Source organism: Salvelinus fontinalis, chromosome 10, assembly GCF_029448725.1.
Source record: "Salvelinus fontinalis isolate EN_2023a chromosome 10, ASM2944872v1, whole genome shotgun sequence".
NCBI lineage: Eukaryota > Metazoa > Chordata > Actinopteri > Salmoniformes > Salmonidae > Salvelinus > Salvelinus fontinalis.
In genome coordinates, this window is record NC_074674.1 from 29,060,011 (window position 1) to 29,081,440 (window position 21,430).

The 21,430-nt window shown below is 40.8% G+C and overlaps 1 protein-coding gene across 1 annotated transcript in view; it reads left to right on the forward strand.

The window, feature by feature from the left end:
• The first annotated feature begins 1,124 nt into the window (after window positions 1–1,124).
• The window catches only part of ehd1b (EH-domain containing 1b), a 32,738-nt gene continuing 12,432 nt past the window's right edge, over window positions 1,125–21,430 (forward strand). The window contains exons 1-2 of the mRNA XM_055936409.1: window positions 1,125–1,966; window positions 7,993–8,090. Of these exons, the coding sequence (XP_055792384.1) occupies window positions 1,578–1,966; window positions 7,993–8,090 (487 nt within the window). The 5' untranslated portion in view covers window positions 1,125–1,577. The remainder of the gene's footprint in view (window positions 1,967–7,992; window positions 8,091–21,430) is intronic.

Here is a 21,430-nt window from a genome sequence, read left to right on the forward strand (position 1 = left end):
ACTCATTTGTGTTTTTTAGGACTGGCGAGCCCTATCACAGATGATCCATCATATTGATCACATGCCCTAGTGGCCGCTCTAAGGATGAAAATAAATATCTTCAAAAATGGAAGGCAGTTGGGAGGAAGCAAGATCAGGTGGGACCATTCTAGCCAATGAGAGGGCAGATACACTGTGAACTCTGACATTTATTTTTAACATGTATTTAACTAGGCAAGTCAGTTAATTAAGAACAAATTCTTATTTACAATGACAGCCTACCCTGGCCAAACTCTAACCCGAACGAAGCTGGGCCAATTGTGCACTGCCCTTTGGGACTCCCAATCATGGCCAGTTGTGATACCAGGATCGAACCAGGGTCTGTAATGACACCTCTAGCACAGAGATGCAGTGCCTTAGACCACTGCGCCACGATATAAAGTATTTTCTTCTGAAAGTGGCCGGGATGTCACGTGTCCGTGCTACTTATATTCGGTCAAATAAACCACACGTTGCAAATAAGCCATTCCATTTTTGTTAACCAAATTCGACACTCTCGTTGACCTCCATACAAAAACTCATCGCTAGGTGAGTGGAAAAAACGGCAACTGCTGGAGAAGACAGATTTTGGGCCCAATTATAACTCGCGCTTTGCCTTTTACTCTGCTATACAGGCGTCATACTGAATCGATTCAATTATGCTGAGCCGCAAGACACCGGTCTATGGCCAGTAAGGTGAACGGGCAAAAGTGGTGAGGGAGGAATGCCTTTATCAAATCCAACAGTAATCTGCACCGCTCGGCCATGTTGTCAACAAGGCAGCACGGTGCATTGGCCAGAAACATACATCTCTTTTACATAAAATATATGTTTACATTTTAAAACTAGTTTTCATTGGGAAGGCAGATAAAGCGTTTTTATCAAAAGCAATCACGTTTGCATGTTAAAACACAGAATTCTACTCATTACTCATCGTGCATAATGACATAACTTTTGGTTTGAGTCGACTTTGAACGGGGCACCTGGCTCACGCCTGGGGGTTAGCCCTTTTCCAAAACGAATGCAATCAACTTTCACCCTGTGCAAAACACGCCTACCCTGGAGCCCGGGCAATATTAATCGAATCCCCTCACTGTTACACGCTTTTTGACGTTCCGCTAGGGAGGGCTCGAGACCTGACTGGAGAAGCACGGTTGTCTGACAAGAGACGGTTTCTTGGTCTGCTGCTAGCCTTGCGGTTTGAATTCCAGAGTTAGAGCAAACGTGTTTGATAGCTTCATTCATCTATTGTAAAAGTAAATAGCTTCGACCAGTAAAACCGTCTGTTAATTTGCACAAACTGTGGTAGCTAGCCGAAACCCTCAGACCGTTATCACATTATTCTGAGTGAAGAGGAGACACTGAGCGAGCTAGCTATTAAAGACACTTAGAAAGCTAACCGTCTGGCTGGCTAGCAAATTTACTAATTCAAACTTTCTACCTCATCGGGGACAGACATAGGACCGTTATCCAGCGATATAAACAGCTGTACTTCATTGAACAACTACCGTTGCATTGAGATAACAAGTACATCTGCAATATTTGCGAATTCGGGCACCATGTTTAAAAGGGATGGCAAGAAGGACCCAGAACTATTCCAAAATGTCTCTGAAGGGCTGAAAAAACTGTACAGGACCAAACTCTTTCCCTTGGAAGACACCTACCGCTTCCACGATTTCCATTCACCCGCTTTGGAAGATGCCGACTTTGACAACAAGCCTATGGTGCTCTTGGTTGGCCAATACTCTACAGGTAAAACCACATTTATCCGGCATCTAATGGAGCAAGATTTCCCCGGCATGCGGATAGGGCCCGAACCGACCACCGACTCCTTCATAGCGGTCATGCATGGAGAGCAGGAGGGGCTGATCCCAGGCAACGCTCTAGTAGTTGACCCCAAGAAACCCTTCAGAAAACTCAACGCTTTTGGCAACGCTTTTCTTAACCGGTGAGTCCCAGTCCAATGTAACTACTTAGCGAAATACTAGTTTATTTGGACAGCTAACTGGGAATATTTTATGAATTCCCCCAGCCAGGGAGTTAAAAAGATGGCATGAGCTAGCACTTTTGGTGGATAGCTAACGTTAGCTAGCTCTTCTCTATTGATTCTCATATTTGCTCGAGAATCACCGGATAATCATTTAACTTTTTTTTCTCTCCATATATTCATATTTGGTATCTTATTCATTATTATCCTCGGTTCAGTGTGTGACAGTATGGAGGGGAGTGGCTGTGTGTTTACGTTGAAGAGCCACCTCTGCTCAGCCCATGTCCTTTGACTGAGACTGATCGAGTTAACAAGTTTACTACCTGAACAAAATACTCCCCCTCCTATCTATGCTTTCATAATACTCTCACACAGAGCTGTCATGGGAGTATGACGAATATTATTAAGGTCGTCTCTTAAAGTGAAATGGGGTGTGGTCAATAGGTCCATCCTGTTTTGACATCACCTTGCAATCAACTTCTGTACATTAATGCAAGAGCTGGCATAGCTTATGTAAGAAATGAGAATCAACTCTGATAGTAGCTAGACTATTACCCTTACTCTGACTGAAAGAAAATGTGTGATCTATTAATTACACTGTACGTATTGTAAGTATGATAATTGTATTGCAGAATGTCTCCTCCCCTCAGAGGACCCATTGACACAGCCGCTGTCCTGGTACAAGCTGCGGAAGCGGCTGTTGGGTTTGATCAATTATTAACTGGTGCTGCTTTCATTGTTACATTGATTCCCACATTCATGCAGAATACCTGGACAGACAGGGTAGAGTAGTACTTTACTAATCCCAATTTTGGACCTTATTTTATCACTTCAGCATCAAATTGGTTAAATTACAAAGACCGGACCTGTATCAGTGAAAAAAAGGCATGATAAAACACCTGCATGTTAATAGCCAATAAATATGTAGTCTATCCTCCTGGGAAACTGCAACAAGTCATTAGAGGCCTCATAAATTTGTAATTTACACACCAATTCTACAATGTTGTATCCTGACCAACTATTGTTTTTTTTAATGTATAACTGATGTCAGAAACATACTCATAATCTTTACAGTGGATTGTCAGTGTTATGGACCTTTTGCTTCACTAAAACTATGCTAAATCATGACCATTGCTCTGTGAATCATTTCACTTGCAACAGTCTATGGCGATTCCATGCCAGTGGGAGTGGAAAATATTTTTGGAATCTCGGATTGATCCAGCAATTCTCACAGTTCCTCCCATGAGGTTTCTATGTTTGACATGCATTTTAACATTTGTGTCACAAACCATTTTTGAGGAAATCATGATGGAAGTGGCCCTTTTTTAGACCTATACATTCAAATCAAATTGTATTTTTCACATGCGCCGAATACAACACCTTTATCATATGTGAACCGTATATATGATACAGACAACATCTTGGTGTCATACTACTTATAGTGTGCGCTAATTTATGGAGTACGTCTAGATTATGAAATACACCTTTTCGCATTCATTTATTCAACATAAAAAATATGAATGTCAACTCAAATGGTTTATAGCTAGGTGGTGACAGATTTTCAGACAATAATTAAAAAATCCACATATAGAACATTTGTATTTTCCCACCAGTGGTGCGTTTCCACCAAAACGATAATAACATAAATCGCATCCCTGAACCAACACTTGCACTTGACTCCCCTCTACTGATAGTTTTTCCACAAGTCGTTGCGTTAAATGGCAAATGTGCGTACTCTGAACTGGTCTTGGCACTTGTGCTCTAGCCAACAGCTCGCAGATACAGTGAGTAGGCTACATGATGAGAATATTTTTCTGTCGAAGGGTTGTCAAGCATTGATCATCATGTCAACAGAATAAGACTCACCTCCATTTTCTCACATAATAAAATATATTAGTTAGGTTACACATTGAGCTGTGCTACTGCAGCTACATTTTGTGACTACCTGGACTGTGTGCATCACTTTATCCTGCATTCCAGTAGTGCATATGGAAAATAACGTTTTTGGGTGGCAGTTGAAAAGCAGATGTAGGCTTATCTTTTGCCTTGTGTAAAATGTTTTTTTATATATATTATACTCACACACTCTTATGGATTTTGAAATATGAGAACAGAAAGACCGTACAACCCCAACCACCTTACTTAAAATTGCCTTTGAAAGTTGAGGTGGATGTGTCATTTTATGTTTTTAGCACTGTGTTCAGAACAACTCTATTTTCAATCAGTTGTGCTTTTCCCTTGGGTGTGACCCAAGTTGACACTAGCCTGCCACTTGAGGAATGGGATCCTCTGTATTGAATGTCGTCATGTGGAGGGAGTGGGGACTGGGGTTTTAACAGTAACAGGTAGCAGTGATGCTCTCCTGGGGAAGCGCTGATAAAAAGCTACAATAGCGGTACTTACCAGCTGATTTTATACTTGGCTCTATGCGACTGTTACCCCCTGCCCTGAAACATTTGGCTCGTTAATTCACTATTTTAGTGCAGGGGATCTTAAACTCTTTCTGTGTCTGTGGACTGGTCAGGCTTTCTGAGCAGAAAGGCCAGAGTCAGACCCTTACTTCAGCTTTGCCTTGGCAGAAAGAACTCGGTACTGAATCAGCCGTTTCTCCTTCAAACAATAGGCAGCTCATTGACCCGTAACGTGTTTCCTTTCTCTCTTGGCAATCATGCACAGCACTGTCATCCATAACCTTGCCGTTCTAGCCAGCCCCACTCTGCTGCATCTCTCACCCCCTAAACCCCCTAACAGTACTCCAGATGCATGAGGAACCTGCCAGGGTGGTGTATGCTGCTGCTGTCAATGCCTCCCAGAGTCCCCTTTCTGTTTTTGAGTTTACAGCTCACACACAGACGACGTCCGTTGGCAACCGAGCCAAGGGAACGCCAGGAATTTGGGATGAGAGTAGATGTGGGAAAAAAATTGAGGGAGCGGAGACTCTGAGGAAGAGACCCAACATAAATGGAGCTGGGGAAAATCTAAGGGAAACATCCAGGAAGGGTGGGTGTGTCGTGACGATAAGGGCTGCCTCTGGCTGAGTGATATGTGGAGGGTTGCAATTGAGGGCTTAGTGTTTTTCTTTTTTTAATGTTATTTAATTTTATGACTGCAACCGGCAAGTATGTTTCAGGATTGGGTGATGGTGGCTGTGTGAGCGACATGGAGTGGTTTAGTCAGGAGTTATGCATACGCATCCAGATACACTGAGGAAACTTTTTCCATGATCAGATGAGGAAAGGGGTTAGAAAGATAAGACCTCTGCCATAATAAGGGAATTCCTGCCACTCTGTCACATTGAGGGGAGGGGAAAGCGATATTCACTTTTTCCAGTATGCTCTGCTTTTTGCCATTACACTCATTTCTAAGAAAATGAGCTCATGTACAGGTTCACTATATCATTCCACTGAAGGCCCTTCACACAAGACTCTACTACATTTGAATTGCCTGACAGCGGATAGATAAGTCTATCTCGTCTTGTAAATGTCTAGTTTGCCAACTAAATGTACTGACTGCCTCTGAGGGTGGATGAAAAATGAAAGCTGCTTCAAGTACATGGTGTTCAAATAATCATGCAGGAGTCATGTGTTTATTGTTCTCCGGTGTTAAGGCCTAGCTAGCTGCCCAACATTTCCACAAGTGATTTTGTTGAGCTCTTTCTCTAAATAGTTTTATAACAGAGTGGACAAAGTGTGTGGGTGTGCTCGTTGTATTGAGTGTAGCTTATGGTTTTGTGCCTAGTTTTGGAGGGTCTCCTAAAACAATAGTCAGTCTATTTCTAGAGGAGCTGGACAGCTCAGATACAGCTCCTCATCTATTGTCTTGTAAGATGTCGGAGGATGTAGGTTTGCATCAAAGCTCAGTTCCAGTAATTTACTTGTCATCAGAACTTATAAATAAGCATAAATTAGATCAAATGTGTTGATAATGTGAATGGAAAAACAGGATCAACTAAACTATATATAAACAAGGGAATGTTTATTGGCTGCTCAGGGGGTAGAGGGGAATTCAGATGTGTGGAATAAATTTGACTAGTTGTGGAAAATACTGGAGATTAAGAAAAGGTCAGGAGTATGCGCTACATGCCAAACAGGTGCGGTTAGATTACAATATCATTTTTCTGAACATTGTAAACACGAAATAAATTATAAGCATACCAGAATTTTTTTGTAAAGCCTTTATTACAGAAAAAAGTTGCATTCATTTGTGAATTAAATTTCTGAAGTGGAACAGTTTAGGCCTGTTTATTGTTTACGTTAATTATTCAATGGTTGCTTTATTTTTTTTCAACTAAAATGCTTGATTGCATTTCAAACTGACTTGTGTGATGACATGAACAAATAATTGATTGATACAGTAGCCTATATAAGTATTGAGATATAGGCCTAAGTTACGGTATTAAAGCTAAACAGGATGCGCTCTACAGCTTGATGGTGATTATACTAAGCCTGCTAATGATAATGACATTACTTATTATAACGATTGATGATGACAAATTTGTGATTGTTTACGACGTGTTTTTTTTTTTCTCCCCTCATCAATCCACACACCACCACATAATGACTAGGCAATTTTTGCAAATGTATTAAAAATATAGAACACATTTACATAAGTATTCAGACCCTTTGCTATGAGACTTGAAATTGAGCTCAGGTGCATCCTGTTTCCATTGATCATTCTTGATGTTTCTACAACTTGATTGGAGTCCACCTGTGGTAAATTCAAATGATTGGACATGATTTGGAAAGGATCACACCTGTCTATATAAGGTCCCACAGTTGATAGTGCATGTCAGAGCAAAAACCAAGCCATGAGGTCGAAGGAGTTGTGCGTAGAGCGCTGAGACAAGATTGTGTTGAGGCACAGAACTGGGGAAGGGTACCAAAACATTTCTGCAGCATTGAAGGTCCCCAAGAACACAGTGGCCTCCATTCTTAAATGGAAGAAGTTTGGAACCACCAAGGCTCTTCCTAGAGCTGGCCGCCCGGCCAAACTGGGCAATCGAGGGAGAAGGGCCTTGGTCAGGGAGGTGACCAAGAACCTGATGGTCACTCTGACAGAGCTCTAGAATTACACTGTGGAGAGCTTTAGAGGATCTGCAGAGAAGAATGGGAGAAACTCCCCAAATACAGGTGTGCCAAGCTTGTAGCGTTGTACCCAAGGAGACTCGAGGCTGTAATCGCTGCCAAAGGTGCTTCAACATAGTACTGAGTAAAAGGTCTGAATACTTGTGTAAATGTGGTATTTCTTTTTAAATATATTAGAAAAAATGCATAAACTTGTTTTTTCTTTGTCATTGAGGTATTGTGTGTAGGTTGGGGGGGGGACAATTCAATCCATTTTAGAATAGACTGTAACGTAACAAAATGTGGAAAATGTCAAGGTCTGAATACTTTCTGAATGCACTGTATATATGGATGATTTATAAAGCCAGGTACTTAACATTTTAGGGTATTGATTATAGACATAAGTTGGTTTCCTCTCACTGTTCTTAGACAATTAAGGCAAGGGCTGTTTTCTCGTCTCCTAACTCTTTGTTGGTGACTCCGCCGCATGGTTCTCAACACCAATATGCTTGTTAACTTTGCTATTATGCACATACCAGCATGGTCTAGGAAGGTGCCAATTCAACAGCGCAATTATGTTTCAGAACCGCAGACCACTATCCAACACGGGAGAACGTGCATTTGTTATAGAATAATATAATTTTATTTGTGTTGCACCATTCTTACATAATATAACTATATACAATTTCAGTAGCATGTCTTAGACTAATAGATCACGTCACTAATGTGCCAGCCCCACGGCATTCACAATGGATTAGTCCACTCAGACAGGCACCAATCAAACAGGTGTCAGGTACACCATGATTTTAGTAAAACATTATTGCAGCTGCTTGACTGAAGAAATGCTGGTCGACCAAACAATCAACCATTCAACTAAATGGGGTCTGCCCTACTACATATCAACGCTCTGCATCTTTCTCCCAGGTTTGTGTGTGCTCAGATGCCCAACGCTGTATTGGAGAGCATCAGCATCATCGACACCCCAGGAATCCTGTCTGGAGAGAAGCAGAGGCTCAGCAGAGGTTGGTGCTTTACCTCCTATTTTTCATTATTTTACCCCATCTTTCTTCACTTTCTGCATTCTTCTCTCAATGACTGTCCTTTATTCCTCTCCCCCCTCTCAATGACTGTCCTTTATTCCTCTCCCCCCTCTCAATGACTGTCCTTTATTCCTCTCCCTTGTTCATTTCCTCTCCTGCTCTCCATCTTATCTCTCCATATTCTGTCTCATGATTTTTTTTTTTTTTAATTGTGCCTTTGAGAATGCAGATTCATACTGTTGGCATTCAGACACACCCGTAGTGAAGCAGAGGAATGAAATTGAATAAGTTGCATTACCAGAGCATAACACAGCATGTATTTTTAGCCGTCCTGTTTATATTACTGCAGAACAGCCTACACTCTGATTTCTAGGCTAAATTCCTGTGTGTGTGATCTGCGTCAGAAGACGACTATCTCCTATATATGGTCCTAGGGCAAGTGCATTGGGTGGAGATATAGCCTAGTGGTTTTGTTCAGGAAACAATTGTTCACCTTTTTGTTTAGAATGTAGGGTGTTAAGCGGTGTTACCTTCCTGTTGGGAGTGTGTGTGTGCTGCAGAAGAGAGGATGCCAGAACCTCTCCACGACCCTGCCCCCCTCATGTTGAACACAGTGACAGAATGTGTGTGAGTGCCATCCCACTCCAAGATAAATGTCCTGACAGAGAGGAAGACCATCAGGGGCCAGGAAACGGTGGGAGCCTCGGAGGGAAAGGGCTGGAGGATGGATGGTTAGGGCAAAACACTGACTCCTGGGCAGGATGACGGGGAGAGTTGCTAGTTTAACTCAATGTTGAGCCTGGAACTTTTTGACTTCATCCAAAGCATACATTGACTTCTAGGTATGTGTTTTTACACACACCTTCAGGGATGGGCAAAAGACTAGGCTTGTGGGTGCCCTAGAGCATGTGTTTGTGAGTCTCCCCTTTCCAGCTACACCCTGACTGGTTCACCCTTCACTTTTCAACTTGGTGCGAGCACTTTCACATGTTCTACCCTGGTTAAATAAAATAAATATCCTGGTCCTTACACCTTAGCAGATTAGTCACCTTGGGTGTGAGGATGCTAGCATGGTCACTCCAGGGTAAAACAGCCTCCTGGGGACAGAAAAGAGATGCAGTGGTAGGTAGAAAGAGAAAACGGAGGCTTTTATAGTTGGTCTTTTACTAAAACCTTGGTGGTATAAAAGTAGACTTGTCACGTTTCATGAACTCTTTGATGTTGAGTGCTGAAGGCAGGAGATCGAATGAGTGTTTGAAGTCCAGCGGAATTGATGAGAGTGGAACGATGGTGTGCTGTACCGTCCTTGACTTTAGGTGGGAGATTCGGGGACTGGGACATTGCAACAGGGCTTTCATGCACTTACTGGAGAGAGTATTGAACACCTCAGTACCCACGAGTCACATGAGCACCATGGTGAAGTAAAATTGGGCAGGCCAGAATGGATTTGAATTCACATTCTGACAGTATATTGAACCAGGGTTGATGAAACTGGGGTTACAACAGTTTGTAGAGTGCTTATTGTGGTCAGAATACATTTTTCATTAGGCAATAGTGGGGCCAGTTGCTACAATGGGGAAGCCCTGCTACAATCATTAGTCACTGATGGAAAATAGGAGGTTGTTAGTTGTATTTTCCCCAAGCTGTCCTCTTATCTCTCTATAACATACATACTCACAGACACGGGCTAAAACACACTTAGGAAACACGCATAGGAAACACACACACACACACACACACACATAGGAAACCCACACCATAGTTAATCCAGGGTCACTGCAGTACACTTCCCCATTGTCCCTGTGACTGTGGCACATGTCCAAATTGAACGCTGTCAGTCCATCTCCCTTCACAAATTCTCTCATCCCACTCCAAACTACTTTCCCTTTCATCCTTTTGTTTTCATGTTCATTGAATAACTCTTAACAGACTGGCTTTGTTGGCCATTATTTCTTTACCCAAATTCCAGATGTCTGATTAAAACTATGCTACAGCATCCATTTAGTGACCATTACTTTCCACCTTTCAGAATGAATACGTTTGTAGGTGCAACAGTTTGTATTAAATGTATAATTTATCACTCACATGCTAATTTCTCTCCGATAAGCACCAACGATGTGCTACATTGTTGTAGCATTTGTGACAATGCTAACATCTTTTCAGACACATCTGAGTTCTAAAACTGGACCAAAGCATTTGAGTTGCGCATTAACAGTGCAAGTAGCTAGTTAACACCAGTCGGATGAGAGGCAAGCTACATGCAAAGGAATCTAACTATTTTGCTATGGCAGGTTTTTCACATGGCTGAAGTCATTTGTGTAAACTGTTGGTCTTTGACACTTGCGCGTAATAAGCACAAATAGCATAGCAAACATCCTTGGCTTATATTGCCAGTTGGCTAGCCAACTAACTTTAGCCAGTAACGTTAGCTAGCACCAAGGCTGTAATGTTAGCTGAATGGACGGATCATGTACCGGCACAATATAGCTATCCCACATTCTTTCACAAACAAATCACAGCTAGCTAAGTAAAGTTCCTAGTCAATGCGCAACTTTGGGAAACTGCCACGCATTATACATGCAATGGTTAAAACAAAGTTCAATCAGTACTGAGTGAATGAAGAACAAGTGTCCTGTCATCACCAGACTGTCAATTTTAAATAGTGTCAAGATAATGCGTTCATGACAGGGTTTGTAGTGTAATGTAGTGTTTTAGATGGTAGACAGCAAACCGGATGTCATTGTTTTCAATGCGAGCATAATGGTAAATGCCTTTGAGGTCAGCCACCACGGTAGACGGGGCGTGCCGCCAGAGTTCAAATGTTTCCACTTTTGCCGTTTGTCATAGTCTTGTTTTCTACCGGATGTTGATTGGTTTGTTTACTGAGAGAACCATAGCAATGCATACTGGCTTGCCTTTGACGTCATTCTTTCATGCTTTCTTGTTCCGCTATGCCGACTGGTATGTTTTTACATCCTAAGTCTAAATGCAGCATAACACGGAACCCAAACCGACTGCGCGTGTGCGCCATCGTGCATAAATGTATTGTGTCCCCTCACACCAAACGCGATCACGACACGCAGGTTAAAATATCAAAACAAACTCTGAACCAATTATATTAATTTGGGGACAGGTCGAAAGCATTAAACATGTATGGCAATTTAGCTAGCTAATTTGTCCTGGGATATAAACATTGAGTTATTTTACTTGAAATGCACAAGGTCCTCTACTCCGACAATTAATCCACACATAAAACGGTCAACTGACTCGTTTTTAGTCATCTCTCCTTTTTCCAGGGTTTTTCTTCTCTTGACTTTATAATGCAATTGGCAACTTTCACAAATTAGGTGCATTACCGCCACTGACCTCATTCGTCTTTCAGTCACCCACGTGGGTATAACCAATGAGGATATGGGAGAGGCAGGACTTACAGCGCCACACATGCGTCAGAACTAGAACTGACTTCAAATTTAGCCCTTGGCAATGCAGACGCTCGTTGGCGCGCATAATAATTGAATAACATAGATTTCAAAATGTATTTTGCAACGCTCTCACATGCGATGCAGTCAGCCTGTAAGCGTTAACGTTACAGCCATGGAATCTGAAGGGTTACCACAGCCACAAAGTCAAAATTGGTTATTGTAAAAATTCATAAATATTAGCTTTTTGGTTTCAATTTATGGTTGGGGCTAGACATAAGGTAACCTGTGTGGTTAGGTTTAAAATCAGATTTTAAGATGCGAAATGGTAGAAATAGGCAGGGTTTTAACCATTTCTCTTTCATGTATTGTTTTGACACCCCAGTCCCAACAAGCGCACACACACGTATGTGTACCGGAGTCCTAGCTTAAAAAATGACCAATAGAAGTATAAAAAATGCCCAGATGCACTCCACCCCTACGGTACATCCCAGGGACACACTGTTTAGTGGCAGGGTAGTGGATTGTGTTCCCTGAAATGCGTACACCAGCTGATTGATGGAGCACAAGGCCCTCAATGCACTAGTTTATCCTCTGGAACATCCAGCTCCTACGCTGTGCGATATCAGAGAAGACCACCGTTGTCCCGGGAAACCTTTGGATGACCAAATCCGTGCATCTGCCACACCAGTGCCGTCCCCTAGGTGTATCCCAAGTCGTTTCCATCGAGGGGGGTGACTAAGATGTCATGGCGAGAAGTAGCACAGGCACTCTGCTGGCGCAGAACACAGAGCGGTTTGTGCCACTTCATGCCTTGCTCTCCAAGCCGCCTAATGTGACCGTCAATAATGTATGTAAATGGTTGATGGGTAGGCTACATATTGATTTTTATTTTCCAGGAGCTTGCTCGATTTGTCTTTTTTTTCCAGTTAACTCCATATTGGCTTAAATGGAAAAAATCTGCTATTTTAATATTAAATAAATATTAATTACTACACTTTCTGTTGCCATTTGTCATTGTGTATTTTTACTTATGTATTGCTGTGCTATAATGTAATCACCTTCCGATGTAAAACCATGGATATTCAAAGCAAAAACATTTTTAAGTGATAAGTACGCATCAGTCTTAAACGAAATAGGAAATTCACATGAGCACCACAATGCCTACTCCACCCATGCTCTACCAAGGTTTTCCAGCACACAGCTTTGACCTCCTACAGCAGCTTTGTTGGTCTATTGTACTTCAAACAATGTGTATGCAGGTTGCTTAGGAATCAAACCTACTTAAACAGCCTAATTCTTCAGTGGAATAACTTTAGTGTCCTGCTATTAAAATGTTTATAAATTGGGTGGTTCAAACCCTCAATGATAGTCTGAAAGTCATGGTTTATCAAACCACGGGAATGACAAATTACTTTTTACTGTTCTAATTACCTTGGTAACCAGTTTATAAAAGCAATAAGGCACTTCTGGGGTTTGTGGGATATGGCCAATATACCATGGCTAATGGCACTATCCAGGCACTCCGCTTTGCGTAGTGCATAGGAACAGCCATATACCACACCCCTCCGTGCCTTAATGCTTAAATATACACGGAGTCAACAAAACAAAAAAACATAATATTGAGTTGCACCCCTGTTTTTAATAAATTAGTAAACATTTCGAAACATTTTTATGCATTGTCATTATGGGGTATTGTGTGTAAATTGAAACCATTTTAGAATAAGGCTGTAACTTAATGTGGAAAGTCAAGGGGTCTGAATACTTTCCAAATGCACTGTATATAGATGTCCTAGCCTACCCCTTTCCGGTAATAAATTCAATGCAGTATTAGCTTTAACTTCTTACGGCTGAAATCCCATTAACGGGATCGATTTGACAACAACCAGTGAAAGTGCAGGGCGCCAAATTCAAATAACAAATCTCATAATTAAAATTCCTAAGTATTAAACACCATTTTAAAGATGAATTTGTTAATCCCACCAGTTTCAGATTTCAAAAAGGCTTTACGGCGAAATCATACCATGCGATTCTGTTAGGTAGCCTAGTCACCAAAAACACAGCCATTTAATCACTAACCTTTGATCTTCATCAGATGGCCCTCATAGGACTTCATGTTACACAATACATGTATGTTTTGTTAGATAAAGTTCATATTTATATCCAAAAATCTGTTTACATTGGCGCGTTATGTTCAGTAATGTTTTGCTTCCAAAACATCCGGTGATTTTGCAGAGAGCCACCTCAATTTACAGAAATACTCATCATAAATGTTGATAAATACAAGTGTTATGTGTGGAATTAAAAATATACTTCTCCTTAATGCAACCGCAGTGTCAGATTTCAAAAAAGCTTTACAGCGAAAGCACACCATGGAATAATCTGAGTACAGCGCTCAGCCACCAAAACAAGCCTTACAGATACCCGCCATGTTGTGGCGTCAACAGAAGTCAGAAATAGCATTATAAATATTCACTTACCTTTGATCTTCATCGGAATGCACTCCCAGGAATCCCAGTTCCACAAATGTTTGTTTTGTTCGATAAAGTCCATTTATGTCCAAATACCTCCTTTTTGTTTGCGCGTTTAGTTCACAAATTCACAAGGCGCAGTCACTTAGTCCAGACAAAGTCAAAACAGTTCCATTACAGTTTGTAGAAACATGTCAAACGATGTATAGAATCAGTCTTTAGGATGTTTTTATCATAAATCTTCAATAATATTCCAACCGGACAATTCCTTTGTCTTTAGAAATGAAAGGGAACGCAGCTTGCTCTCGGCCGCTCGCGTGACTTAGCTCATGGCATTCTGCCAGACCCCTTAGTCAAACAGCTCTTATTCGCTCCCCCTTCACAGTAGAAGCCTGAAACAAGGTTCTAAAGACTGGTGACATCTAGTGGAAGTAGGAAGTGCAATCGGACCAAATTTACACTATCTTGGATAGGCATATACTTAAATGTACAAACCTCAGATTTCCCACTTCCTGGTTGGATTTCTTCTCAGGTTTTTGCCTGCCATATGAGTTCTGTTATACTCAGACATCATTCAAACAGTTTTATAAACTTCAGAGTGTTTTCTATCCAAATATACTAATAATATGCATATCTTAGCTTCTGGGCCTGAGTAGCAGGCAGTTTACTCTGGGCACGCTTTTCATCTGAATGTGAAAATAGCTCCCCCAGCCATAAGAAGTTAATTATGGGTTATGCATAATAAGCTTAACTTATATCCTCTCTCTTGTGCAAGCACCTGTACTCTGCTTCTTTAACAAATGCTCCTTAGTTCTTGGAGTCCCATGCAGAAAAAGCTAGACCAGAATAGCTTGCTGGACATTATTTTTTTTATACCAATAGACTATTTGAAGAGGGACGCAAGCTCTTTTTTGCCTAATGTTAAATACAGCAGCCCAATAGAACTCACAGGTACGTTAAAAGGAGTGAACCCGTGATGGTGGTAGGCTATAGCAGTTATTTATTTAGACCCATAACCATTCAATCTTCTTAAAGAAGTGAAAGTGCATCTAGTTCTAGTCCTATATTATTCAAGGATGTCATTCGAATGAAGATGAGGACAAACATATTTAACTTCTGAAAGCGAGGAATGAATGAATGAAGCAACAATGGAGAGGAGGAAGGCTAAAAACGTTAGGTGAAATATTGTGTTTGTGCGTCAGCCTACTAATTATACAATTAGGCACTATGTTTCAATTTCGCTAACCTATACTTGTGACTTTGCAGGCCTCGTGCTTCACCAGAATCGCATGTTCTCTTCTGCTTTGTCATAGTTTGAACCATGTGCGTAATTCCACTCCCTATAATACAGTTCACACTCAAAGATTAGCCTACTGGAGCTAGTTTCATTTATTTACCGAAGACGGCATATATACAAAGGTTTTTTTCAGCCACAACTGTTGCTAACCGGTGACCTTTGGGATGAATTGTAATGCCGACTGCAAGCCAGCCATTTAAACTCGGTTTTTCACAATTCCTGACATTTAATCCTAGTAAAAATTCCCTGTCTTAGGTCAGTTAGGATCACCACTTTTTATTTTAAGAATGTGAAATGTCAGAATAATAGAGAATGATTTATTTCAGTTTTAATTTCTTTCATCACATTCCCAGTGGGTCAGAAGTTTACATACACTCAATTAGTATTTGGTAGCATTGCCTTTAACTTCTTATGGCTGCAATCCCTGTTAACGGGATGATATGACAACAGCCAGTGAAAGTGCAGGGCGCCAAATTCAAACAAATCTCATAATAAAAATTCCTCAAACATACATGTATTTTATACAGTTTTAAAGGTAATCTTGCTGTTAATCCCACAAGTGTCCAATTTCAAATAGGATTTACAGCGAAAGCACCACAAACGATTATGTTAGGTCACAGCAAAATCACAGAAAAACATTCATTTTCCCAGCCAAAGACAGGAGTCACAAAAAGCAGAAATAGAGAAAATTAATCACTAACCTTTGGTCTTCATCAGATGACACTCATAGTACTTCATGTTACACAATACATATGTTTTGTTCGATGAAGTTCATATTTATATCCAAAAACCTCAGTTTACATTGGTGCCATGTTCAGAAATGCCTCAAATATCCAGAGAGATTGCAGAGCCACACCAAATAACATAAATACTCATCATAAGCTTTGATGAAAGATACATGTTTCACATAGAATTAAGGATACACTTGTTCTTAATGCAACCGCTGTGTCAGATTTCAAAAAGCTTTACGGCAAAAGCACAATATTCAATAATCTGAGAACAGCGTTCAGCCACAAAAGGAAGCCATACGGTTAACCGCCAAATTGTGCAGTCAACAAAACTCATAAAAAGCATTTTAATTCTTCACTAACCTTTGCTGATCTTCATCGGAATGCACTCCCAGGACTCCCACAAGAAATGTTCATTTTGTTCGGTAATGTCCATCATTTATGTCCAAATAGCTATTTATGTTAGCATGTTTGGTAAACAAATTCAAAGTCAGGAAGCGTGTTCACTAAAAGCAGACGAAATGTCAAAGTTCCGTAGCAGTCAGTAGAAACATGTCAAACGATGTATTGAATCAATCTTTAGAACGTTTTTAACAAATCTTCAATAACGTTCCAACTGGAGAATTACATTGACTTCAGATGTGCGATGGAACAGAGCTCCCTCATGTGAACGCGCATGGTCAGGTCATGATAGACCTGACTAATTCCTGTGTCCTTCGGCCCCACTTCACAGTAGATGCATCAGACAAGGTTCTACAGACTGACATCTAGTGGAAGCTGTAGGAAGTGCAAACTCATCCATATCCCACTGTGTATTCAATAGGGACTTGGTTGAAAATCGACCAACCTCAGAATTCCCACTTCCTGTTTGGATTTTTTCTCAGGTTTTTGCCTGCCATATGAGTTCTGTTATACTCACAGACATCATTCAAACAGTTTTAGAAACTTCAGAGTTTTTTATCCAATACTAATAATAATATGCATATATTAGCAACTGGGACTGAGAAGCAGGCAGTTTACTATGGGCACCTCTGGGCACCTTTCATCCAAGCTACTCAATACTGCCCCTGCAGCCATAAGAAGTTCAATTGTTTTACTTAGGTCAAATGTTTATGGTAGCCTTCCACAAGCTTACAACAATAAATTGGGTGAATTTTGGCCCATTCCTACAGACAGAGCCAGTTGTAACAGAGTCAGGTTTGTTGGCCTCCTTGCTCGCACACACTTTTTCAGTTCTGCCCACACATTTTCTATGGGATTGAGGTCAGGGCTTTGTGATGGCCACTCCAATACCTAGACTTTGTTGTCCTTAAGCCATTTTGCCACAACTTTGGAAGTATGCTTGGGGTCATTGTACATTTGGAGACCCATTTGTGACTAAGCTTTAACTTCCTGACTGATGTCTTGAGATGTTGCTTCAATATATCCACATAATTTCCCCTCATGATGGCATCGATTTTGTGAAGTACACCAGTCCTTCCTGCAGCTTGCAAGCCTCCCCCTTTTTCCTCCAAACATAACGATGGTCATTATAGCCAAACAGTTCTATTTTTGTTTCATCGGACCAGAAGACATTTCTCCAAAAAGTATGATCTTTGTCCCCATGTGCAGTTGCAAACCGTAGTCTGGCTTTTTTATGGTGCTTTTGGAGCAGTGGCTTCTTCTTTGCTCAGCGGCCTTTCAGGTTATGTCGATATAGGACTCGTTTTACTGTGGATACAGATACTTTTGTACCCATTTCCTCCAGCATCTTCACAAGGTCCTTTGCTGCTGTTCTGGGATTGATTTGCACTTTTCGCGCCAAAGTCACTAGGAGACAGAATGTGTCTCCTTCCTGAGCGGTATGACGGCTGCGTGGTCCTATTGTGTTTATACTTGCGTACTATTGTTTGTACAGATGAAAGCGGTACCTTTAGGCGTTTTGGAAATTGCTCCCAAGGATGAACCAGACTTGTGGGGGTCTACAATTTATTTTTCTTAGGTCTTGGCTGATTTCTTTTGATTTTCCCATGATGTCAAGCAAAGAGGCACCGAGTTGGAAGGTAGGCCTTGAAATACATCCACAGGTACACCTCCAGTGGACTCAAATGATGTCAATTAGCCTATCTGAAGCTTCTAAAGTCATGATGTCATTTTCTGGAATTTCCCAAGCTGTTTAAAGGCACAGTCAATTTAGTGAATGTAAACTTCTGACCTACTGGAATTGTGATACAGTGAAATAATCTGTCTGTAAACAATTGTTGGAAAAATTACTTGTCATGCACAAAGTACATGTTCTAACCGACTTGCCAAAACTATTGTTTGTTATTAACAAGAAATTTGTGGTGTGGTTAAAAAAACAAGTTTTAATGACTCCAACCTAAGTGTATGTAAACCTCCGACTTCAACTGTAAATGGCTCATCAGGCTCAAGTAGAAACAATGTTTGAATTTTCATGCTGATCAAAGCTCTAATCAACTCCAGACATTTATGTTTTATAATTCTTTTGAATGACTCTTCCGGTTTCTGTGGGAAATACCGGGTTACCAAGGAGAATAGTGATTTATTTTCGAGATGGGACTTATTTTATATTTACAGTACCAGTCAAGTTTGGACACTTAGGTTTTTCTTAATTTTTTACTATTTTCTACATTGTAGAATAATAGTGAAGACATCAAAACTATGAAATGACACATAGTGAATCATGTAGTACCCAAAAAAGTGTTAAACTCTAAATATATTTGAGATTCTTCAAAGTAGCCACTCTTTGCCTTGATGACAGCTTTGCACACCCTTGGCATTCTCTCAACCAGCTTCACCTGGAATACTTTTCCTACAGTCTTGAAGGAATTCCCACATATGCTGAGCACTTGTTAGCTGCTTTTCATTCATGCTCTGCTGTCCAACTCATCCCAAACCATCTCAATTGTGTTGAGGTCAGGTGACTGGAGGCCAGGGTATCTGATGCAGCACTCCATTACACGCCTTGGTCAAATAGCCCTTACACAGCCTGGATGTGTTTTACAATAGTTCTATTTTTTCTGTTGTACGCCTGTCCTTCCCCTCCCATCTATTTCTGATGTCCATCCGGTTTAATTTCTATTTGCCAAATCTTTCAAACTGTTCTTAACTAATGTAAAAGGTATATGGGTTATCTTGTTATTATTTGCTATCATTTATCCTAACCTTCAACTCCATTCAACCCCTCGCATCTATCTCTTAATACCATTGATATTGGATTTCTATATTCCATGTTTTTCAACTGTGCTGTGATGTTTCACTAAAGTTCTAAACTTTTCTATTCTCAATGTTTCTACAGATTTGTAAAGTTAATACAAAATGTTTTATTTTATACTATTGATCGATTGACTTCAGATCACCCAGTAGTGCTATCTGCTCCAGGTAAATATTGCAATTCTTTAGCCATTCCTGGCCCTGTGACAGTACCAAAACAAATAATCTAATGATTCAGTCTCTTCGCAGAAAAATCTGCAGAGCTGGGACAGTTTTTATCCCCCATATCAATAACATAAAAAAATTAGAATTGACACCCTTTTTCTCCCCAATTTCGGGGTATCCAATTGTTAGTCGTTACTGTCTTGTCTCATCGCTACAACTCCCGTACGGGCTCGGGAGAGACGAAAGTCGAGAGCCATGCGTCCTCTGAGCCGCACTGCTTAACACAGCACGCATCCAACCCGGAAGCCAGCCGCACCAACATGCCGGAGGAAACGTCGTGCGCGATGAGACAAGGATATCCCTACCGGCCTAACCCGGACGACGCTAGGCCAATTGTGCGTCGCCCCATGGACCTCCTGGTCGCGGCCGGCTGCGACAGAGCCTTTGCTCGAACCCAGAGTCTCTGGTGGCACAGCTAGCACTGCGATGCAGTGCCTTAAGGTCTCCCGGGTGGCGCAGTGGTCTATCAATAACATTCTATTGGTTGCAAGAATTGTGTATAATTTAAATTGAAAAATTAAACGTTTTGAGTGTCAGTTCATTAACCATGTGCGTCAACAATATCTTCAACTCTTTTGCAATCAATGGCACTGCTATCAATTTTCTGGTCCTTAAGTGAAACTGGTATAATTTTTTATTTATCGCAATTTTCCTTAAACAGTCATGGTCTTTTTAATACAGGACCGACAGATAAGTTCCTTTTTCCCTTTTCCGCTTTTATAACATTTGGAACATTTTGTAAAATGCTGGGGAAAATATTCAACCCTACTACTGACCCCAAATATTTTATGAAACATTTTTTTCACAATAACGTGTATTTCTAAATAAGGTTTAAGAAAATATAGGCAGGCACCACATTACTACAAGAAAAAAAACACTCAATCAAGCATGATGGTCTTGTAAGTATAAAAGCAAAGCATGTTTTCATATCATTTAACTTCTTAGGGATAGGGTGCGGCATTTTCACTTTGGATGAATAGCGTGCCCAGAGTGAACTGCCTCCTACTCTGTCCCAGATGCTAATATATGCATATTATTATTACTATTGCATAGAAAACACTCTGAAGCTTCTAAAACTGTTTGAATGGTGTCTGTGAGTATAACAGAACTAATATGGCAGGTGAAAACCTGAGAAAAATCCAACCCGGAAGGGGGATATCTGAGGTTGGTCGATTTTCAACTCATCGCCTATTGAAATCCCAGTGGGATATGGATCTGTTTGCACTTCCTACGGCTTCCACTAGATGTCAACAGTCTGTAGAACGTTGAATGAAGCTTCTACTGTGATGTTGAGCCGGATCGGAGCTGTTTGAGTCAGTGGTCTGGCAGAGAGCCAGGTCCTGGTCACGCGCATTCCACATGATATCGACTTGCGTTCCATTACTTCTATAGACCAAAGGAATTCTCCGGTTGGAATGTTATTGAATATTTATGATAAAAACATCCTAAAGAATGATTCTATACTTAGTTTGACAAGTTTATTCGACCTGTAGTATAACTTTTTGAAGTTTTCGTCCGAAGTTCGCCTGGACCTGAACGAGCGTTTGGATATGTGTACTAAACGTGCAAACAAAAGTTGCTACTTGGACATAAATAATGGACATTATTGAACAAAACAACAATTTATTGTGGAACTAGGATTCCTGGGAGTGCATTCTGATGAAGATCATCAAAGGTAAGGGAATATTTATAATGTAATTTCTGATTTCTGTTGACTCCAACATGGCGGAGAATTTTTCTTTCTGAGCGCCGTCTCAGATTATTGCATGGTTTGTATTTTCCGTAAAGTTTTTTGGAAATCTGACACAGGGGTTGCATTAAGAACAAGTGTATCTTTAATTCTATGTAAAACATGTATCTTTCATCAAAGTTTATGATGAGTATTTCTGTTATTTGATGTGGCTCTCTGCAATTTCTCAGGATATTGGAGGCATTTCTGAGCATGGCGCCAATGTAAACTAAGATTTTT